At 35.0% G+C, this 25,187-nt stretch overlaps 1 protein-coding gene across 1 annotated transcript; it reads left to right on the plus strand.

The window, feature by feature from the left end:
• The first annotated feature begins 1,190 nt into the window (after positions 1-1,190).
• Positions 1,191-24,476, plus strand: LOC129364167 (globoside alpha-1,3-N-acetylgalactosaminyltransferase 1-like). The gene is made up of 12 exons (XM_055036639.1): positions 1,191-1,274; positions 2,202-2,486; positions 9,546-9,587; positions 9,747-9,884; positions 13,970-14,002; positions 15,039-15,173; positions 15,293-15,401; positions 18,762-18,875; positions 20,560-20,676; positions 20,827-20,960; positions 22,432-22,509; positions 22,594-24,476. Exons 2-12 carry the CDS (start codon positions 2,425-2,427, stop codon positions 22,739-22,741), a joined length of 1,110 nt encoding a protein of 369 aa, XP_054892614.1. The 5' UTR covers positions 1,191-1,274; positions 2,202-2,424; the 3' UTR covers positions 22,742-24,476.
• The last annotated feature ends 711 nt before the right edge of the window (positions 24,477-25,187 follow it).

A 25,187-nucleotide genomic window follows, 5' to 3' on the forward strand; every position in this document is an offset into this window, starting at 1 on the left:
TAAAACTGTAAAAACTAACAAGAGTTTTGTCTGCACATTTAAATGTGATCGTGAATTTTTTTTGACACCTATTAAAACAAACTGCATACAGCAGACTGATTTTTTTAAAACAACTTGAGTGGTATACTATTTTTGTCCACTAGGGGTTGGTGTAACTCTTAGGAACTCATCCAGACACTGGCTGGATGAGTTCAGTTGCCTGTGATGGAAGTAGACCAGCGGCAATGCATAACATTCATATTGTACAATATGAAAGTTTTGTGTGTCAACAAATAAAAATGCTAAAGGCGGCGCTACGGTCGATCTAGAGGTCTAGGTCAGAGTATGCAATAGTGTTCAGATACCAGATTAATATTTTTTGGTTGTTTTTATTGTAGATGCCCTATTGCCCTTTTTGAGTTTTTTAAATCTGTCAGAAGGTCTGCTTCTGCCCCTTAGCAATAATATTTAACTAAATATAATAATTTAGCAAAAATAAACTAGCTTCTTAAATTGTGCATAAATATTTCAACTTCGTTCTATTTACTCATTTTTGATAAAGTTGACTTTATATCTAAAGTGAAAGACCTACTAAGCATGGATTGCTTTATGTTGTTGTCGGGGCCGCGGACGGATTGTGAAGGTGCAGGACAAAAACAAACCACTCCAGGAGGAGATAATGTTGATCTTCCTTTAATGGAGATAACAACAGGAGCATAGCCGGGCTTTTTATGTGCTCTAACGCCGATGCAGACGAACTTTACACGTCCACACCAGAGTCAGCGAGCATCAACGCAACAACAAAGTCCCCCTGACAAAATCCTCCCCCTGGAACACACAACCACTGCATGCAGAGTTCCGCTAACGAAATAAACACACAGTAACGCACTTCCTCAGATCAGCCTAGAAAGTACGGGAAATAATACTAGCATAAGAGGAAACACACAAGCACTACAATATGTTATTGTCTTTACTTCTTCTTTATAAATCAGAATGTGGTCAGCAAATAAAATGAAAAATGGTGCACCTAAAAAAATGCCACCACAATATTTAGTTTTTGTTGTTGTTTTCTATAACTCTGAAAGGTACTGTTAATTCTATTTTCTAAAAGAAATTAACAATAAAGTGCTTTCCTGAGGTGGGGAACGGGAGCGGTAATGGCGCGGCGGAACCTTTGGGGGGCGTTGTTTCCAGGTTGGTTTTGGGATGGACTTCCGGTTTGCACCAAACGCAATCGGAATGTTAAAGGCAGCGCAGCGGTTACAATTGCTGACTCCTGTCTTTTTGTCCTCTAGGTCAGTATACGGTAACAAAAAAAAAACACCAAAATTACTTTGTAAGATGCTTACATATTAACTGACCAAAAAATATCATAGAGTCACGGTTTCTGTGCACCGTTTTGTCAGTTTTATCAGACGAGGCTAACGTTGGTAATATGCCACCTCTCTCTAAGGACCGTTATATTTTAACGTCTCCATGTTCAAGAGTTTTGTTTTACTTTTTTGTCAATGATATTCAGTTAAAGTGCAGTGAAGCTTTGTGGCAGTTAATTGTGGTTCATTGTTGCCTGTGATGGAAGTATACCAGCGGCAATGCAAAACATTCATATTGTACAATATGAAAGTTTTGTGTGTCACCAAATAAAAATGCTAAAGGTGTTTAGCATTTTTATTCATCCTAGAGGTCTAGGTCAGAGTATGCAATAGTGTTCAAATACCAGATTAATTTTTTTTTTGGTAATGTTGTAATGTTTATTGTAAAACATTACAAACTTTGCATCATTTATCTTTCACTTCAAAAATAGGCATTACTTTGTGTTAGCTTATCACTTGAAGTGGCAACAAAATACATTCAATTTTGAGGTTGGAGAATGAAAAAATGTGAAAACGCCAACATTCTGTAAATATTTGCAAAGCCTTAGACGTGGCACTTCAGCCCTAACTATTTAAACAAAACAGTTACCAATTGAGCGACGAGGAAACAATAGTAAAATGCATGGATTCCTCATCGTCAATTACATTTAACTCCCACTGTGAAGTATCACTCATTTTCATAAAAGCAAAAACGTTCATATATTATCTTTTTGTCTTGTCATCCTATTGGTTACAGGACTCTTATGTTTTGTTTCTGATTAAATACAATCTTCTTGCTTTTTTGCATTAGGTAATTTAGTCAACCGCGAAAAGGGGAAGTGAAAATGTATCTTTCCTTTGTCATTTCAGTGCAACTTCCTGATGATGACGACGAGAACATCCTCCCTCTTGCCTTGTGTTTTTGTCCCGCCCCATACAAACTGCCATTAACGCCCCAATTGCCTACCTCCCACCCCGTGTCGAATAGGAAGTTCCACCAAGCGCCTAAGAACCTGTGCGCTTGGTCTCTCTTCAGTTTGTGCTCGACGCTCTCTTATTCACGTCCGGTGATTCTCTTCATAACGGATTGAAAATGCAGCGGAACATCACCAAGTCCCACATTTTGATCGTGGTAATATTTTTTAGCCTCCTGGTGTAAGTGTTTGACATTTCCTTGATTATCTTTGATGCAGTGACGCAATAAAAGTACAACAACAAAAAAAAGGGGGGCGGGAGGGAAGACATGAAGGCTTTGAGGAAATCGAAAATTGCGTGTTTGACATAAGAGCGTCCTGTTTTTCACTGTTCAGAATATCACGCAAAAAACGCAAAAATTTGCTGTACATATCCGTTTAATCTGGGTGTTAAAGTATAAGGATCTTTATTATCTGTGTGATCGGCGGTGCGTCGCGTCATGCGCCCTCATCACTATCAACTCTCGAGAACTGCGGAATCGTCTCTGAAGAACTTTCGGATCTAGTCACAGCGAATCATTCATCACTCAAACTTGATTTGTATTTATTTTGAATTTTCAGGCGTATATCCAACCCTTTGCTCTTTTTATTTCGGGAATAACGCATGAGGAAAATATATTGCATCCCATTATATCCGGGGTTAACCGAGAACTGCTCCGTTTCAAATTACGTGGCTCAAAGGGTTTTAATTATTCTATTTATTTATTTTTACTTTTTAACGATGAATTTAGTGTGAAGTTTTATCATGTTGTAACATTGTTAATATATTGTAAGCACCACCAAGAACGGAAGCTCAACACCAGAATTTCTGGAGCTAAAACAAACAAACAAAAAAACTGCAAAAAATTATAATCACGTGCAATGAGAAAAGAAAAAGTAGAAAATGGTGTTGCTGTGAGGCTAAAGGGCTGAGTTAAGTTTTCTCCCTGTAAGTTTATGGCTTCAAAATATAAATATTTAAACTGGTTCTTCTGGGGCTGAAGACACCATTGTTTTATGTGTTGTACTTTATTGACAAACCCCACACCTTTACCTTTGTCTATAAACAAAGGTAAAGGTGTGGGGTGCTGCCTGCTTTTTCTCCCTTTTTTTGTATCTTGTAAAACTTTCACATAAGTAACTTATATCCATGAGTTACTTGTTTGCAATGCAACAAAAGTGAAACTGTGTTCCCAGTGAAATAATGCTAGTTTAAATGCGTTTTCTTAGGCTGTTTTGGTTTCCTCAGTCTAACTGTTACCTGTTTTATTTAAACAGTCACAGTTCATTTGTCATAATTGAGATTTTACAATAGTATTCAGACCCTTAACTTTTTCACATTGTATTTTGCTGGCATTCCTGAACCAACATAAACTAGTACATTACAAGTGAAGTGATGTTTTTTTTTTTTCCTACTGATATAGTTCTGAAGAGTGTGGTGCGCGTTTGTGGTCAGGCCCCACTTACTACGATACTCTTAAATAAAATACAATCCAACTAATCACTTAATGAACTGAATTCACCTGTGTGAAGCTCGAGCTCAGTAAAACACAGCTGTTCAATAAACTCCTTAGAGGTGTGATAGAAAACCTATTTATGCGTGAATAAACAGCGACATGAAGATTAAGGAACAATTTGAATGCATAAAGAAAGCTATAATTCAACTGGAAACTTGGATGATTCAAATTATCAGGAGCCCCACTGGAATCAGATACAAAGCAACACTTCCTCTTTGAACGCTATAATTTGTAAAAAATAAAATTAAAATATATATATAAATGCTAAATTTGGCATTTACATGTTTGTCTAAGGAAGCAAACATAAATAACCACTGCCTTTTGATTTTTTTTTGGACTATGCCATTTTGAAAGAGCAGGGATGAGAAATGACCTTTGGTATCAAATTCTCTTTTAGGAAAAGCAGATCGAACGGGTTTTTACTAGCAAAGTAATGGACACGTAATCTAGCCACCATCCATTTCTTTACAGCAGAAAGAGACGTTTTATTACTTTTTGTTCGTTTGTTTTCAAGGTCAAGCAGGCCATTTTTTAAAAGTTGGTTGACACTGATAGACTCCTATCCAAAAGGAGTGAATGCTAAAATTAAAACAAAAGAATGGAGGAAAACTTGATAGGAGTTAAAGTGGCCTACATTTTGCTACTAAAATGTTGTTAAAATTATTACAAAATAAGGAGCAGAAGGAACACCTGATGTTTCTGTCATTTGCTATCTGTTCTCATTCATTTTGAACACTGACATTTCCATAAGCAAGGATTCAACTAATGGATCACGTGTCCATCAGTTGAATTCCATTTTAATAACTTCTTATATGTAATGCTAATGTAATGCTCCTTTTGGTAGCGAGTTTTATTTTTTACATTAGCCCAATCTAAAACCTCTCTGTTAAGAGTCTTGTTTTCCACCTTTTGTGGACAAGGTTTAGAGATGTTAAATTATTTCTTCCCTTCAGGTAAACATTCCTGTGAAAGATAAGTCCAGGCAATTACCAAAGCCTCTGGATCATCATTAAATGGTTTATTAGGGATCGTTAAACTATTTCATGGTTTAAACCAGGTTTGTACAATATCAGTTCAAGGAAATTCAACTGTGTTCATATTTTGTTAGCAGAGATGGCTTTTGATAATGTGGATATTACGTCATAAACCAGCAAAACAGTGTTAAATCTTTTACATTGACAAACTTATTTCTATGTTTGCACTCCTTCCTTTGGCAAATATTCAGTACTTCACAACTTTGACGAAGAAAGATTTTTACACAGACCACCCTGTGTAGTTCACAGGGAAAAAATGGATTTTGGAATGCTATATAAGCTTGTGTTAAAATTATTTAAAGATTATTAGTTGAAAAAAAACTAATAATAGTTTTTATTAGTTATATAGTTGAGCTATATAAGCTTGTGTTAAAATTATTTAAAGATTATTAGTTGAAAAAAAGCTTTATTACAATAAACATACTACTTTTGTATGTGTGTTCCTGCTGCACAATGGTTTGAGCAGCTTGTAGCCTCAGTCTGAAAACATGGGATTTTTTCTACAGTATTCATGTGAATTTTTGGCATGAAAATATGGGAGAGGTAAAAGACAAGTTTGCACCTCTCTTTTAAAAGTGAAGCAAGTTGTTCCTCTTGCATCATTGTTCAGGAGCCTGTGGGTGTAACTACCAGATGACTGTTGTTAGTGTTGCTGTTAGAGACAGATTATCTCCAAATATTTTAAATACCACTTCCACTGAGAATCTTCTGTTCATATCAATGGTGGTCAGCACTTTCCAAACATTTACAGCAATTGACTTAATTCTTCCATATCTTAATTGGGAAAGTTGAGCCGCCCACGCTTTTGTATCGATATAATCATCTTCTGACTATGTATCAATCTTTCACCGGTTCACATCCTCTGTTTTGTACCTTTGCTTTGCCATCCTAAGACTACTGATAACAAAAATTACTCAGTCTTACATGTAATTTAATTATGTCATTACCTGAACACGATTGCCAATTAGTTTAGCAATCGTTTAGCTCTTACGACCCAAGTTTAGCTTTTAGGACTCTTAAAATATGTGAGATGATGCAAATGATACCAAAATAACTCAAGATTAACTTCTCCTGATAGACATTATTTACTGGAGACGCAAAGTCTTATATTTTAAAGCGGACAATAAGTAGGAAGTTAAAAAATTGTTTCTAATCATCAGCTGGTCAAACCAGGTATGAATTGATGCTCAGCCAGTGGAAAATATCTCACTTTATCAGCCGAGAACAACATGCTGGGACATGAAGTTGGGAAAGAATCCTGTCTTATAGAGAGAGCAAGCTGATTGTTTGTGGAGGATGTTTCTCACCATTGTGATAAGTGCTTCTTTGGCAGTGAGCCACATGTTCAGTGTTCACAGATCATCCTTGCTTATGGAAATGTCAGTGTTCAAAATGAATGAGAACAGATTGCAAATGACACAAACATCAAGTGTTCCTTTTGCTCCTTTTTTGTAATAGTTTTTACTACATTAAAGTAGCAAAATGTAGACTCGATGTAAACTCATCAAGTTTTCCTCCATCCTTTTGTTTTAATTTTAGCATTCACTCCTTTTGGATAAGAGTCCATCAGTATCAACTGACTTTTAAAAAATGGGCCTACTTGACCTTGAAAACAAAAAATAAAAAATAAAATGTCTTTCTACTGTAAAGAAAAGAGACCCTGGATCATTATCCAGTGGAAATGCTGTTCTTTTGTTTACACGGTATACTACAAGTTTTTAAAATGACATGGGTGTTTTCTCTACCACCAGAGAGTTCAAGTTGTTGTTCCAAGTTGCACATAAAACTCATTGTAAGAAATTTCTGAATCTCCTGTAGCTACTTGCCTGTTTGCAGCCTGTTCTACCGGATTAATTTTAGTCATTTGTGTGGAAGGTTGTGGAACTTTGTCTCCTCATTCATTCATTCAGAAAGGTAGTGTTTTTTCTTATAGCACTTCTGAAAACAATGCCTGACCCTAAGTTTAAATACCTCTGCTCAACACTTGTTGAACAAGAACGGAAAAAAGGAGAACTGTATATGATAGCTTCTTCTGTAATACTAATACAGTTTCCACTGTACGTATTAGTGTACATAAAGGTAGATTTTGAGGTTTAACGATTAAAATAAGCAGGTATAAATGTCCATTGTGATGCAAATTAGGAAAAGTCAGAAAAAATACAGAGATAAATAAACTTTATAGCAGTTTCTCCACATTCAGCGTCTCGTCCAAAATTAGGAATGGAAGCTCAAAACCATGTAGGAGAATTGTCCATTTAGTGATTAAGAATTGTGATAACCACTTCACAAAACAGATTTACTGCAGTAATTAAATTAGTATTTTCCAACTGGACATTGTTTTGATCTCGAGCTTTCCCAGTCTACAAATACAGTTTTGGTGAAAATGTTGGAGCTTGGATGCATTTATTGGTTTGTTGTTATCTATATTCAAGGGTAGAAAAAAAAAGCTATTGAAAGAATACCATTTTAAGTAATGCAAAAATAACATAAAAAAACAGTTACTTGGATTAGACAGCTGCTGTACTTCTAAGGTCCAAGCAACAAAAACAGCCTCACTGCTACATTATCAAGACAATGAGAATAAAATATAAACATGTAGACAGTTTAAAGAAGCAGGCAATCTAAAACACAGTGAGTTAAAGTTGAGTTGTCACATGCTGCCAAACTAGCTTTTTCAGTTATTGTTTAATCTAGCAGACATTAGTGAAACGGCTGCCTTCAAAGTACTGCAGAGGATTTTTGTCACACAGAAAATGCTATAAAAACAAATGTTTAACCAGAGCATTTATTTTTGCTAATCTATTTCGAGGCAGGTTCTAAACATTGGTCTGTCATTTACCACCACACACAGCTAAATGGCAGTTTGAGAAAATATTTCAAGATATTAACCAGATTGTTGATAAAGACTGTTCTTTAGGCTTGACGATTAGCTTCCTTAAAATGCTATATAATATAGAGCAGGGATGGGCACTCCAGACCTCAAGGGCCGGTCTCTTGCAATTTTTAGATGTATCTCTACTTCAACACACCTGAGTCAAATAATGAGGTCATTAACAGGACTCTGGAGAACTTGACTGCATTTAGGAAGTGATTCAGCTATTGGATTCAGGTGTGTTGGACCAGGGAGACAACCAAGAGTTGCAGGACACCGATCCTCGAAGACCAGGAGTGCCCACCCCTGATATAGATGCTAATAATGAGTAGTCTCTATAAAAGGCTAATCATTAATCCAGTGGGATTAAATTTTGGGCAGTCTGGGAATCGGAAGAGTTTTTGTAGAAATGTTTCAAGCGTGGAGGGAATGGATAGTGGGGTAATAGAGAGCATGGCTGAGCTCTTGTTCTTTCTTCTGGATATTCGAGTGGCATTGTGGGGATTTTAAGATAAGAACCGCATTCCTGTGGAAAAGCAAACAGTTGTTTGCTTGTTTGGGATGAACAAATTATATGCCAGATATACATTCACTACATTGGTTTGTTTACAGGTCGAAAATAGAAGGTGGAATGGACAAAATAGCAATGAGTAGGAGTGGTTAATAAAACTGTAAAATGATCTGGATGTAAATGGCTAAATATTCACAAAGTGAGTTAATCATTAATGTCTATAAAGATCAAAATATAAAACACTTATTAAAGTGATAAGTTGTGGTTAAGATTTTACCACTTGACCACAGTAAGTTTCCGTAGATTGGGTGCCTGAAGCTTAGAGAATGGACTTTAGACTGTTGCTAGTTTATAAATTACCGAATGGCTTAACACCAAGATACGTTAAGGATCTGTTGTTGTATCAACTTCTCAAATCTCACTTCTCTTTGCTTTATTTTGACACGTTTTTTGTGTTATGTTTTATTATGTAAAGCACTTTTAACCTTATTACTGAAATGTGCTATAAAAATAACTTAACGTAATATAAATGTGATAACTTTCCTTGTAGTCACACTCTTGTTCTAATAATGAGTGAGAGCCAGCTGTCCAAACTCCCTGTGAGTTTTAAGAGTTCACATCCATAGAAATGTAAATATAAAAAAATACCTCATTATAGGAGAACCAAAATTCAGGCATAAATTCATTGAGTTTCTAAAAACTACTTGACTGGATTTTAAAAAATAAACTTAAGAAAGTGTGTTCTGACAATCCTTTATTACTATCTATTTTGTATGGGTATATGGATGTGTAGCCCTTCTGTGTCTGTCTCAGATCCAACATGTCGACTTCACAACAGAAACATTTAGTGTATTTATTCTAACTAAAGAGGAAATCAAGTTGGTGGTTAACATCAGTCCAGCACCTTCTGCCTCTATATGTCAAATAAAATACAATAAATAACTCTAAACAAACTGCAGAGCAATATCTCCCAATGAGCAGTTAGCAGCAGTTAACATTTATAAAATTAAACATAGCTAAAACGGACAACATTAATCATGAAAACAGTTAAAAACATATACAAAATTACAAATTACTCTTGAAACACTGTATATTATTTTTCCTTTAAATACATGTTAAAATATTAATATTTGTGATGAAAACAGAGCTGATCCCAATATATACCACAGGTACAAACAGAGAAAAGGGGGAGGAGCCATCAATTACCGGTTGCTATGGTGACCGCCAATCACCAAGAGACAGAACTTAAAGCGCCAATAAATGTCTGGAGAAACAGCTTGTTGACGAAACTACATAATATGATCTTGGTTTTGTTATGTCTTCACAGACTTATATACGCCTACTTCAGAGAAAGCTTCTCACCTATGAAGTGAGTACACTTTTTAAAAATATAATAAAACACTGTTAGAGATTTCCACTGAGTCTGTCAATGCCTGACTGTTCAACAAATTTCATGACCATTTTGTATCTTTGATCCATTTCATTTTGTCAAGTGATCTGTAAATGTGCTTTTGGTTTTCCTTTAAAGCTTTTGCAAGCCGTGTGTTTTCCCTGAGAAGGACATATTTGAACTGGAAAATAAGCTTGATGAGATAAATAACAAGGACATGAGCGGGCAGTGCCTGATAGGCGGCAAGAGGATGGACAGAATGGCAATGGATCTAGGGTAAGAAGCCATTTTTTGTTCTACATTGTTGTTCAACTCTATTGTGGTTTATTGTGGCTAAAGAAAACTGTGTTAGAGCTTTAAAATATATATATATATATATATATATATATATATATATATATATATATATATATATATATATATATATATATATATATATATAGTCTCAGGTATGAAAAACTGGACAGCACCAGGGCCTGACATGATCCATGCCTACTGGCTAAAGAAACTCACTGCTCTCCATGAGCGACTGGCAGGCCAAATGAACCAGCTGCTGCAAAGTGGGACTCACCCTGAATGGTTAACTGAAGGGCGAACAATCCTAATCCAGAAGGATCCACCAAAGGGTCCAGTCCCACCCAACTACCGACCAATAACCTGCCTCTCCACAACCTGGAAGCTCATGTCAGGCATCATAGCGGCCAAGATAAGCAAACACATGGATAAACACATGAGCATGGCACAGAAAGGTATCGGTGTAAACAGCAGAGGAGCCAAACACCAACTCCTCGTAGACCGCACAGTTGCCAGAGACTGCAAAACCCGACACACCAACCTGTGCATGGCTTGGATTGATTACAAGAAAGCCTATGACTCAATGCCGCATACTTGGATCATTGAATGCCTAGAGATGTATAACATCAACAGGATTCTGAGAGCCTTCATTGCAAACTCGATGAGGCTGTGGAAAACCACCCTTGAAGCCAACTGCAAACCACTTGCACAAGTGTCCATCAAATGTGGCATATACCAAGGAGATGCTCTGTCCCCGCTACTGTTCTGCATAGGCCTGAACCCCCTCAGCCAAATTATCAACAAGACTGGCTACGGATACCTACTCAAAAATGGGGCCAACATCAGTCACCTCCTCTACATGGATGACATCAAGCTGTACGCCAAGAGTGAGCGAGACATCGACTCACTGATCCACACCACCAGGATCTACAGCACTGACATTGGGATGTCATTCGGACTAGAGAAGTGTGGTCGGCTGATCACAAAGAGGGGGAAGGTGATCCGCACAGAAGGAGTCTCACTCCCACAAGGAACAATAGCAGACATAGAGGACAGTTACAAGTACCTAGGTATACCACAAGCAAATGGCAACCTCGATGAGGCCACAAGGAAAGGAGCCACAGCTAAATACCTCCAACGAATAAGGCAAGTCCTGAGAAGCCAGCTCAATGGCAAGAACAAAATCCGTGCGATAAACAGCTATGCCCTGCCAGTAATCAGATACCCTGCTGGAATAATTAGCCAAAGGAGGAGATAAAAGCCACAGATATTAAGACTAGAAAGCTACTAACCATGCATGGAGGGTTCCATCCCAAATCCAGCACCCTGAGACTGAAGACAAACCGCAAGAAAGGAGGCAGAGGACTAGTGAGTGTGAGAACCACTGTCCAGGACGAAACAACTAAGATCCATAAATACATCAGGGACAAAGCCTCAACAGACAATGTGCTCAGTGAATGTCTCAGACAACAGGAAACGGAGGTTGAGGTGCCAGAGATACCATCATGGGAGGACAAGCCCCTACATGGGATGTACCACCAGCAAATAACCCAAGTGGCTGATATCAGTAAATCCTACCAATGGCTGGAAAAAGCTGGACTCAAGGTCAGCACAGAGGCCCTCATCCTGGCCGCCCAGGAACAGGCCCTAAACACCAGAGCAATAGAGGCCCAGATCTACCACACCAGACAAGACCCAAGGTGTAGGTTGTGCAAGGAGGCCCCTGAGACAGTCCAGCACATAACAGCAGGGTGCAAGGTACTGGCAGGGAAAGCGTACATGGAACGACATAATCAAGTGGCAGGCATAGTGTACAGAAACATCTGTGCAGAATATGGACTGGAAACCCCGAGATCAAAGTGGGAAACACCCCAAAGGTGGTGGAGAACGCCAGAGCTAAGATCCTGTGGGACTTCCAGATCCAGACAGACAGAATGGTAATGGCGAACCAACCAGACATTGTCGTAGTGGATAAACAACAGAGGAAAGCCGTTGTGGTAGATGTAGCAATACCAAGTGATTGCAACATCAGGAAAAAGGAGCACGAGAAACTGGAGAAATACCAGGGCCTCAGGGAAGAACTGGAGAGGGCCTGGAAGGTGAAGACCACAGTGGTGCCTGTGGTCATCGAGGCCCTCGGGGCAGTAACCCCCAAACTGGAGCAGTGGCTACAACAGATCCCAGGAACAACATCAGACATCTCAGTCCAGAAATGTGCAGTCCTTGGCACAGCCAAGATATTGCGCAGAACCCTCAAGCTCCCAGGCCTCTGGTAGAGGACCCGAGCTCAGAGGATAAGAACCACCCGCGGTGGGTGAGAAGGGAATTTTTATATATATATATATATATATATATATATATATATATATATATATATATATATATATATATATACATATATATATATATATATATATATATATATATAATATATATATATATATATATATATACATATACATATATATATATATATATATATATATATATATATATATATATATATATATATATATATATATATATACACACATTCTTATATACTCATTCTTGTATAGTAAAGGAGCATTTTAAATAAGTTGAAAATAAGTAAAATAAAAAAAAGATGCCTTGTTAATCATAAGCTTAAAATTAATCTTTGGCATAAATAATTATTTTCTAAAGAGTCATTGTTACAGAGAGATGTTTTCTCTCTGTAACATTGAATAATCATTTGTCCATATTTGCATCCAGACCAAATGTAATTTTTTGTTCTGTTTTTCTGGGGATTTTTCTTTCTCTTTTTTTTTTTTTTTTTTTTTGAGGGATGGAGAAGTTTGAAGATTTATAAAGGAAATTGCTAATTAGAGCAGGGAAAAACAACCGTACTTTTCTCATCTACTATACATATAAACTCTTGGACTGGACCTCAGCTTATGTTAGGGATTTTGATTTCATTGTCAGATATTTACAAATATTGCTGCTATTAAATCTGTTTTTAAAATGATTTCAGTAACATTTTTAATCAAATGCATATAATTAAGAATTATGCTGTATAAAAACAAAGCACACATGGACAAAACAAATCATGTGAAGTTCAAAAACTGAATGGTGACATTGTTATTATTCCAAGTTACTAAAACAAAACAACTAATATTGATTTTAATGTGATACAAAATAGAATCTGGAAGACACAAAATGTAAAAATAATTTTCATTTAGTGCATATAACCAAGACTGAGAGCTAAATTAGAATTTTTGTTGGTATTCGGTTTTATTGTGTGGACTGGAACAATTCCTCTTAGTTGAATGCCTCCTTCCTTTGCTATCTCTAGTTGTGTTATTTTCATTTTTTCAGCTTCAAACATTAGGTTTTGTCCCCTTCAGCTTCTCAAATAGAAAGAAGTGCAACCTTTGTGATGTGGCAAGGAATTTTATCAAGTTTCTGATACAACAATTCCAGAAAAACCTGGGATCCTGGAGGAAGGGGAAATACTCCCAATCTGAAGTGTTCTAGTTGAGTTGGCCTAAATTAACGTGTAAGATGTCAAAAAACTTTACAAAGGAAGGATGTAAGACCTTTGAACCAGCAGAACAATTATAAACAACCTATAAGCCACGTTTCAGTGACTTAACCCTCTATGAAATGAATGTTGGCTGAATCCGTTTTCCAACGAAATGTATTATGCTTTGATTTTATAATAAACGTTTGTTTAACTACAATCAAAAAAATCAAAAATACATTTTCTTTACATGCCCACACAATTTTCTAACCACTTCTGAAGTCTAATTATGACTTAGAGGTGCACTGGCTGAAGAAACATAATAACAAATAAATGTAACATTATATTTCTCCACTGTGCTGAATAAAAAACCCTATAGAAATATAAAAACACCAGGCATCTCATTTAGGACAGTTTCAGGGAATATGCCATTTTCAGACATCTGACATTAAATTACTAATAATTGATTAAATAATAAAGATTTATTCTCTAAGTTCATCTTTTATTATTTATAAAATGTCCTTCATGTACAACGTCTGTCCTTCAAAATAAAATGCTGAAGCTGGTTTCTCTTTTTCTTCTCCAGACTAAAATATGCTCAGCCAAGCACGCTGAATGGGTAAGCCATCACAACATACTTGATTCTACTGTGCAACTTTGTTCTTGTTTTATTGTGAAGTTTTAGATTTTGGGTTTTAGTTTGTTTGTTTGTTTGTTTTGCAACTTAGATCATTTTTCTGGCTCAGTATGTAAAACCTTGCAGTTGAAAGAGGGATTTGTTTGTTTTTATTATGCATTTTTATTGCTCTAATGTTCCTTATTAAGTAAGTAAATGAACAAATATAGCATTTAGGTTGTTTTTGAATTTGATAAAAGCAAGAAGAGTAAGTTGATCAAAGGTTGAGTGATGAGTCCATATTAAATGATTATCCTCATTTTTGTCAGTAAAGGTCAGTAAATTGAAATGTTTCTTGAAATCAACACTATTTTGTAATATTAAATATATTCCAGACAATTTATTACACAGTGGAAATAAAAAATGTACATACCATGATTCAAATTTGAGCTTTTTTGAGGTGGTAAAACATAAAGCTTTTAAACATTGTTTCAAAACATTTCTACCTTTAATGATGGCATTTGTACAATTAAACTTATAAAACACAAAAACAGTAGAGATTCTAAGTGATAATTTCTTTTTTACTACTTTTACTACTTTCTTAAATACTGCAGGATACATGTTGCATTAAAGGTGAAAGGAGTTGAGAAATGACTTAACTTGGTCTCTATATGTACTGTAGATATAAAGAAATCCACATTTCTTTCAGGAAATAAATGTGGATTATGCAGTGTATGTATACATAACTAAAATGCATTGGTGTTTTTTTCTAATACCTGTTGAGAAGTTTTAGGTTAAAAAAAAGTAAAAAGGATAATAACCCACATGTTTTAGAATTATAATTAGCAGGCCAACTATGTGATGCTACTTATTGAAGCTTATTAGCAGTAAACTCTTCACCAGTCCTTAGAAACCAAAAAAGGAAGATTAGTTTCCTGCATTCTAAGCCTTTTAGATCACAGTGACCCAGAATTTGCTCCAATGTGAAATTACCCTATGATCATTTTTGTTTATAAATGCATTTTCCTTTCTTCCCAAGACGGAAAGACATAAATGCCGTGACAAACTGGAATGCTCCTCTCGTCTGGGAAGGAACCTTTGATCCTGTGGTTATGGATGCAATCTATAAGAAAATGAACCCAAGAATAGCTGTGGTGGTTTTTGCTGTTGGCAAGTATGTAAACAGAATATGTTGCGGGAAAAGACGCTTTACTAAGGTTGCTGTTTCTTTTCTGTATTGCTTGTTTTCTTCTCACTAATTGAAAACCTTTGTTATTTGCTTTCACCAACCAGGTACACTCGTTTTCTACAGAAATTTATTGAGACTGGTGAAAAGTATTTCCTTGTTGGCTTCAATGTCACTTACTACGTTCACACGGACAGAGAAAATGAAGTCCCCAAGGTGAGTTGCTTGTGTTTTTGTTCTTTGCCCTGCAACACTATGATTGTGAAAAGCACTTTAATGAGTGCAAAACAAAAATCAATTAGTCAAACAACGTTTACTGACTACAGAGAATATAATCAATTTGTTTTGCTCCACTTTTAAAAGTTGAATTCTACTTTGAGAAAATGGTAGTTTAATTTTTTTTTAAAACATAAAACTTTTTTTATAATTATTTATGCTCTCTTTGTCTAATATTAGAGATTCTTTGATAATCTGAAACATAAAATTGCAACAAAGTAAACATTTTAAAATTGAGAAGTGGTTAATATGTTTTCATCTCAAAACACTTTGTGCAGACTTGACTCTCATTAGATTATTGTTTGTAAAAATGACATTGCTAAAAAAATATGAGACAACAGTTAAGAAAAATAAAGTTATCTAAAACATTCTAATTATTTGCTAGATTGTGTTGGTCCATGTTTTGGATTAGAAAGTTCAAGAGTCATAAAAACCTTTGCAGCTTCCTGTGTAGTTTGCTGATAATAACCTGATATATCCCTGCATGAGAACACCAGCAAAAATTCCAGGAAAGAAATGTCCATTTCTGAAATTTGAAACTTTCCTTCTAACAGAAAAATGTCCTCCTTGAACTCCGACAAAGAAATTTTTTTTTCTAAAAAGAAATATTATTCTAGTTAGCTTTTATTTTTGCCTTGCCCTTATAAAAGGCATAAGTCTGGCATTTCTCAATATTTTTTCATGTAAGTCAGAGTGTTCCGATCTGTATTTTACCATTTGCCTGTTAAATTTTTACAACTGTTTCCTTAAAAACAAATAAAACCCACATAGCTGGGCTCTGTCTTAAGGATTTGAGGACTATTGTATTATCTCAATACAGGAAAACTGCTTGAAGTCATGTAAGTGCACATGCCATTTATCATGTTGGCATGGAAAATTCTAGACCATAAAAAAAATCCTATTAATTATGAGTCTTTTTGTTTTTCAGCAAAAAAAATTTGTGTTGCAACAAAAGTAAGATGCTGTACTTAAAGTTTGAACACAGAAAATGAACGTGTTGAGACTCTTTTGATAAAAATGCAAGATAATTTCCATGAAGGTATTTGATACAAAGGATTCACAAAAGTATACACAACTGTGATTTCTTGTTACAATTGCTCCTTTCTGAGAACTGAAACAAAGATATATCTGGTGGCATGGTTTACAGTAATAGAAAGCTCCTTAATTTTATTCATAGAGCAAGTTAGAAGTGTATATCTCAATGCAAGCAATTTAAATTTGGTAGCCATACTAAGTAGAAAAAGCACCTTATTGCAAGTTAATCAGTACAATAAAAAAGGTCTGAAATGCTTCCATGATTTTTTTAACCATACAATCAAAGCAAATTTGTAAATTGTATTTCTTGATACAATTTACAAAACTGGCTAAAACTCTTTATCTTTAATTTGAAAAGCAATTTTTTTTATTGCACCGAAAGCCATATCTTAAAAAGACTCGCCTGAACCCTGCAAGCAGAGTGACGTAGTTGTGAGTACTTATTGAAGTAACTCTGCTAACATTTCAGTAGCACAATGCTACTAAATGTTAAAAGGATTTCCAAATGCTAACCTCCTTAGACTTTGGCAAGAGTTTATTTGTGCAGTAGCTTTTATTTTATTAAAACAAGAGCACTCGCTATTTAGCAGACTGTTTCCTCAGGCAAAACTGCGTTGCAGGAGCATTTCAGTGAAACAAAATGTCAGATGTTACAGTTGTAGTACATGCTGTGGACACATCCGTTCAGCTCTTTGTTCTGACTCGAGCCTTGGACTGTCTTCTCATAAAAACTGTCCAAGGCTGTGAAGGACAGGGGCTTCTCCTCCAGCAGTCCTTGCAGTCGTGTGCGCCAGTTCTCCACAGGGTGTGAAATGGGCTTTGAATTTAAAAACTCTCAAAGCTGCATCTGGTCTTGTGGCTTAATGACCACTTCAAGTGAAAACACTTTTTGAACAGCTAAATTCCTTCGTAATGAGGTTTTATGGTTTACTCTTTTTGAGGTTTTCAACAGGACAACAACTGGGTATATGAAATTTTCTGAGAGATTTTTTATGGGCCTGGGGGAATCAGCAATAATAAGAAAAATAAGAAATGAATTCTTGTAATGATATATGCTTCATAAGTGTAGAAAACAAATCAATCAACAAGAGAAGCAGGCAGTGTGTAGACGGATCCATAAGCTTACAAAATAAACAATTTACAGACAGTTAACTCAGATTAATAAATAATGACACCAATAAGAAGTGACACAGGTGAGTGGATAAAAATAGTCAGAGAACTGAAAGTAAGTTGCAGGTTGACCAGAGCCTGCAATTTTGAACAGGAAGTAAAGTCACAAGGGGAACTCCCTCACTCGAGACTTAGTAATGATGAAACATACTGAGCACAAGCTAAAAACACAAAAAAAAAAACCAAAAGTTGACTTATAAACCAGACTATTTATAGATACAATACTCACATTAACATTGAGTTTGTTGATTTAAAAATTGCAAATTTGTGGTTGAACGTGGTACGAAATGAAAAACGTGGGAGGCAGGCCCAGATCTTTTCTTGTCAAACTGAGTTGCAGAAATTGAGACTTCAATAAAAAATTTTAAAAAATCATAATAAAAACCGTCTGCCAAGTCTAAGTAGTTAAAGTGGAGCAAAAGTATAATTGTTCTTTGTTTTGTTTTATTTTTTGCTTGTTTTGTTTTTTTAAAGTGTTGTTGCAGCATTTCAGTCTTTCAATATGGAGAAACCCATGTGCCGTGACAACACTGTTCTAAAAACAAGCATATATCAAAACTGTTTGATATCAGATATTTAATCAGTTTTGTAGGTGTTTATAATTCAACCAATGCTGCTTTTGTATTTATTTCAAACCGGTTTTGAAAAACCAAAACATGTGCATACATACCCAAAAACAAAATAATTTGCCTACTACTCTTTTCTGTTTGAAGTGAACACTTACTTAATCTTACCCCTTATCTCAATTTAATTAAATATATTACCTACTGACTCAATAATTATTGAAAATTGTTCATAAAAACCCTTATATTGATAATATGCTAAAGAGCCAACAATAAATTATATTTCACAGACAAAATGATTAAAAACTCTCATGAGACAAGAAAATGTACAGATAATACTAATACTAGCAATAACGTTTGCAAATAACAACATGGCACACAGCTAACGTTTGTTTTATTAATTTTTCAACTGGTTGGTGTTTGGGCATTGTTTTAGTTCCTTATTTAATTTATTCTATTGTTTGATCCCAGTTTGAATGTTTCGGTGTTGTTTGTAATTAATTGGGTTTTTTGTTTGATTTTTCATTTTCAGGTTCCTCTGGGTGAAGGCAGGAAGGTTACAGTTGTGTCCGTCCCAAGTGCAAATCGCTGGCAGGATGTTGTGCTGGGAAGGATGAAATGGGCAACCATCACCATTGAAAAGACGGTAAAAAGTGAAACACAAAGAATTATCCAAGAAAGAAAACTTTTTTTTTTAATGAAGCCATAAAAGCTTAATGGATGGACACATTTATAGTATAGTAAAAGTTGGAGTAAATATTAGGCAAAGGCTGGCAAATACATGGTGTTCAAATATCCAAGGACACCACATAAATTTTTGTTTTCCATCTGTTAAGTACTTAATGAAAAGTATTTTGTTTTTTTCAGTACACAGTCAAATTCCTATCCTTCAATCAGTCCTTCCAGCATATATACATTCACATTCAATAACTGAAAATATACATTCGGATGAGGCTCATTTGTCAGATTTTAAGCAGGTAAAGAAACTTTTCACTTAGCCCACATTTCAGTTGGGTTTTTTTGTTGTTCATATAAGTGGAAAAGCATCATAATTAGTAGAAATAAAAGCTTTCAAACAGCTTTCTGCTTTCCGTGTAAATTAGGAGTGAGGAGGGATAAACCAGCTGTAATTTTGGAAAATCTGCAATCCCATGTAACCGATCTTATTCACCAGTTTTGTCTACGTTCGCAAATGTCAGAGAATCAGCCACTGTATACTTTTCCTCTGCGGTTAGACGTCTGCTAACACGTCGAACATGTCAAACACGTCTAACTCGTCGAACATGTCTGCAGCCAACAATAGGCCTACTTCATGACGTTGTCTCTGTAATCATCAACGTTTCAGACAAAAGTAAGAGAATATCAGTCAAAACAGAATCATCAGGTCAGGCTTTATAAAGATCCCTGTAAATCTATGGTGTGTTTCTGTCGGCGACGGAGTTGCTGAAAAAAACAGAGTTGCAGTTTGGATAATATTATAATCTTTTGAATATAACTCTATAGATCAAAATAGTTAGAACTATATATATATAATTATACATGTTTCCCTGACTATGCCACAATGCTAAATAGATGTAAGCAAAACATTTGCTTGCAAGTTTTGCATAAAAGCAAATGTCTTGCATGTCTGACATCACTAAATGCCTTTTGGCATTTTGTGACGTCCGAAGCAGGAAATTCTTGCTTTTTGCACCCAGAGGGAAAATCATCCTATGAGTCACTAACAGCAAAAGTGTCACTCATGTTAGCTTTACTTAAAGCACTTTAATTTGAACAGCATTTCAAATTCATCCAGCCTCTGATGTACTCAAAAAATAAAAAACTACCCAAAAAAACTAAACACAGAAAAATTATTAGATGAAAGGGAGTAAAAATCTTTATACATATAATTTGAATGTAAGGTTTTTAATTCTTTGTTCAGTGGCATAATTTACTTTCCCCTCTGAGGTGCGTTTGTTTTACGTTTCACTGGCTCACCTGCTGCTCATGCTGGGCAGAGTCCCAACCAAACAACTCTTCTAACTGTATAACACTGTCCACCTGGTTTGGTTCCTTTATGAGAGGACAAGATGAAAGTACTAAACCTAAAAAAGGTGTGAAATTTCCCCACCCAAACAAACTAAATCTTCCAAGCTAAATAATTCAGGTGCCTCCCAAACCTCCGGCAGTCATTTCAAATTGATCATGGCGATGTTTGAACTTAAATATTTGAATATTCATATTGCTACTTTACTTTCTAGAAATAAACGCCAGCTTTACAAACATCATTCACCACAATGTGCTCTTGCATGATAATGTTTTATTAATACTTCCATTATGTCTTCTTTCAGATCCGTAATGAGGCGGATTATTTGTTTATGATGGACATAGACAGCGTCTTCTATGCCCGGTTTGGAACCGAGTCCCTCAGTCGTCTTTCAGCTGTACTGCACCGGGGCTACTACAGGGTATCCTCACATAATATTTGCTTTACCGGATGTAAATTAAGATGAGAGATAGTCAGACTGTTTGTGCCATATATGCTGCTTCTACCTGTCATTTCCAGTTCATCACATATTATTCAAAGCCTCTCATGTTGACCTGCTTTGCCCACACAGAAGACGCCAAGGGACAGTTTTCCTTATGAGCGTCGACCTCAGTCCAAAGCCTATATTCCTGCTGGGGAAGGAGACTACTACTACACTGCAGCGGTGTGGTGTGGATACCTGGAGGACATGTACAAGCTAGTCAAGTAATCAAACTACACAATCTCTATGACACAAAACCTTCGCCTGTAAAATCATGTCTATCCAGACAGAGGTGTTGGCTGAGGTTTTTTGCTGCTGAGACCTGAGACTTGACTTAGATCAAGTAAGCTTTATCTTGAGAAATCAGGACTTGAACCAGGATAAGGAGGGTATGTGAACACACTGCAGCTCTGACAGCCAATGCTCAGCCGGTTTATGCTTTATTGTGAAAGACTGATTGAAATATAACCAATTCATGGAGCATTTATGGCTCATAACATCAAGCTCACGCAAATTGTACCTTCATAAAAATGCCTACACATCGAAAAGCTGGATACACTAGATAATTTCAGAAATAAAGTAAAAATAACTAAATCTAACTGCTTCATAATACACATTAAAACATTTGAAAGTGCTTTAACTTCTGCTTTTACTATTTAATTTAAGTCAAGAAGAAAGTTATGTTTTCGACTCGGAAATTAAAGTTCATTAAGTTGATTTAACAACAAGAGATAAATTGTCTAAACATTGTTTTTTTAAGTTTATTAATCTTGAATTGTGAGATTTAGTTTAATGCTACAATTTAAAACAAATAGTTATTTACAATATGCAAGAAAAGAAACTGCCCTCACCTCGTTTGAGCACACATTTCTCTATTATTTTCACTCACCTTATCAAGTTAATGTGTAAATAATTTAAATTCTTGTTTCAAATTGCCTGAGCAAAATTTCTGATCTGATGAAGAATTTTATTAAACATTTCAATGAATTCGACTAAAAACATTTAATGTGGACAAGACATTATCCTCAAGCTTTAAAATAAACATTTGTCTTAATAAAACACAACAGTCAGATCAACGTAACGCACTTCCATCTCAGGTTACCAAAACACGCCGCAGAGCATTCTGGGAAATAGTTCCTGCTCCTCTCTTCTTCTTTTTTTTCAGTTTTTTTAAGGATTGACCTAAAATCTCTAGTTTATTCAGCTGTTAATAAAAAGTTAACACAACTTACTACAGTAAGTTTATCTTCCACAGATCAAAATCTGAAACTCGCTAAAATTATTTGACCTAAACAGGATAAGGTAGTTGACACAACTAAATGCAGCTTAAATGTTTTACAGTGTGTAGGTACTTCTGAAAAATGACAAAACCATTTCTTGTAATCTTCATTCATAAATTTGGTATTCTCTCACATTTATCCTGGAAACATGTTTATATTATAGGCTTGACAAAAAGTAAACTCAAATCTTGTTCATTATGTGAAAACAATTATTATTTATGCCAGAGACACATAATGAACAGTTTTATTAATAACTAGAGTGAGTCGTTTCATTCAGATTAAAAAAGTACCTTTTGAACATATTTTACATGTCTGTATTAAAAATGTCTTTTAAATGTCATGTTTTTTTTTGTTTGCTGGAAGTGTTAAACTTTTTGCAGCAGGATTTGTATTTTGATTTCTGCTCTTTTACCAGGTACTGTTATGAAATGTCAGAGGAGGATGCCAAAAACAAAATCGAAGCTGTTTGGCAGGAGGAGAGTCATCTCAACAGGTACAATGTGACACAACATTAAACCAAAATATCTAAACAGAAAAATATTTACACTGCGTATTTGTCTGTCCTTTTTCATTGCAGGTACCTGCTGACCAACAAACCGACCAAGGTGCTGTCTCCAGAATACCTGTGGTCTGACTATGATGCTTTAACCCCTGACATTAAAGTCAAAAGGATCTCCCAGTTGGTTAAGAACTACGCAGAAGTTCGTCCAAATGGTGGAAACTGATGCTCACACTGCAGAAGCTGGTCTCAGGTTCTTCACATTTTGCCTCTTAGTAGTTCTGGGGTTTGAGTTTTAGGTTTGGGGTTTTGGGTTTACACGACAATACCCGTCTGTCGGGATATTTATTACTGCACACAAATCAAAACTTACCAGCCCGCTTTGATTACCTTTGATGAGTAGATTTTTTTTTCCTAAAATCTACTCATAGCCTGTTGTAAAAGAAAAACAATAACAATTTGTTTAAATTTTTCAAAATATTCAAATTTGAAGCCTTACATTTTGATTGTTTGGCCACAAAGGATCTTGCTGCTAAGTCCAAAAACGGTTTACAATTTATTTGTAAATATATTTTTATTCTTATGTCCTCAGTGTGTAATTTTTTTCTTCCCTGTTCTTGACTTTTAAGTCAAGATGAAACCAAAAAAGGGATGGCGTTAAAATGACTTTAAAAGCCACTGACTGTAATTTGATTCAAAATGTATTTATTATTTTGTTTTTACACAAAAACATAATTTAAATATCCTCTGATTTCACATTTTTATCCCCTTTTCTGCACATTTAAAATATTTACATAATTTCTCTGTAAATCTGAAATTGCTAAAAAAAAAAAAAAAGATATGAAGAAACATTTAATTAATTTGAGGTAAATTAAAAATTATATGAACATGAAATAAGTTGTACAATGTAATTGTTCAGCACCTCAGAGGTTTAAGTTGTATACACAATTAAAAACATCTTTTTTGCAATTAAATATTAAGATTTGTAAGCGTCACTTAAAGTTCACAAACACTTTTTTGGCTCCCCTTGTAAAAATGTGATTCTGAAATCTTCTTTCAGTGAAAATACATCCTGCACTACCTCTTATATTTGTTTTGCATTTCTGTAGTTTGACTGCGTTTTAAAAAAATGCTATAGTATCTTTAAAAGGAATTGTCATTTATAATATATTTTTCAGAAGATCACATCTGTTTATTACATTGCTTACAGAATATTGATGTTATATAAGAACATATTCCCATTGGTGAAAGGGTTTCTTTTGAATGAATTACATTGTAAACCATTTTCAAAGGGAAATTATTCATTTGAAGATGCCTCCTTGAATTAACAATTAGATATTTGTTTTTATTTTATTTTACTCATTGGTGTTACGGATTTTCTCCCAGAAATAAAACATAAATAAATGACAGCTTGTCATCATCTCTACCTGAGCAGCTCAGGTAGAGATGCTCTTTTTAATGCTCTTTTTAATGTCTAATTTAATTATTACAGTGATAAAAAGATTTTAAAGATTAAGTTTTCTTTTTGAGACATTACTTTTTATTCTGGTAAGACTCATTTTCTTTGCTTTGTGGATGTCAGGAATATTTTTATGAAGGTAATGATCAGTTTCAAAAACAGGAAGATCTTCATAATTACAGATCAAACTAAGAGTAGAAAATAAAACATGTGAAACATATTAGGGACATTTGGTGTATTACAGTGAGGAGTGGAGGCCTTATTACAGATGCTATTTTAACTTTAAAATGATATTTCGCAGGATTTTAAATTAATTTGGTGAAGTGAAACATTGTGTGTCAGCCTGTGGTTTTTAGATTCATGGATGTGAGTGCTGATTGTTCTTTATGTGTGTGGAGTTTTTTTCTGAAAGTTGCTCTTTTGCTGTCTTTGCAATGGTTGTTTTGACAATCGGTTTTTAATAGGCAAACTAAAGGCAAAATAAAATTCAATTAATGAAGGATTTCTTGTGTCTGAAGAATGAATCCTATGAATGAATCTGTTGGGCTGAATTATTTTTCCAAAATTCTTCAATTATCCTGTAACTTGTACATTTATAGTGATAAAATAATCCTTAAATTGTCAGTTTATTTTTCTATCTGTGGGTATATTTAATCAACGAAACAATCTCGTACTTTAAGTTCATCATTTTACCATATAAAGTGATAGTAAAAAGAAACTGCAATCTTTTAAAATGTATTAATCTCATTAAAGATCCTGATTTACGTCAAACAAACTAAACATCAAGCCAGTCAGTTAAAACAAACCAAACAATGAGCAAGCCATACTTGTGTTCTTTTTCTCCTTATTTTGCCATAAATGTGAATGTTTAACATGGAAAGTGAGACATGCAGGGATGTCTGCAACATCTGCTAATTGAACAATATTTGGTGAATTAGCTTAGCAGCTATCTTAAATAGTTTCCATATTTGAACCATTTTATTTTACGTTTCTGTAATAAATTACCATAATGTTAGAAACTGTTTCACGTCAAGTATTTTCTGTTAAAACCTTAAACATTCCCATCAAACCCCGTCCTCTGTCCTTCTCCCCATCATTGATTTACAGTTACAGCTGCAATTTTAAAAAATTGCTACAATTTCTGTTTAAACTGTTTAATCTTGTGGTGTCCCGTTTCTTATTTACATGACCAATTTCTTTAAATAAAAAAAGA

Source organism: Poeciliopsis prolifica, unplaced genomic scaffold (genome assembly GCF_027474105.1).
Source record: "Poeciliopsis prolifica strain line A6 unplaced genomic scaffold, Auburn_PproV2 SCAFFOLD011, whole genome shotgun sequence".
Taxonomy (NCBI): Eukaryota; Metazoa; Chordata; class Actinopteri; order Cyprinodontiformes; family Poeciliidae; genus Poeciliopsis; species Poeciliopsis prolifica.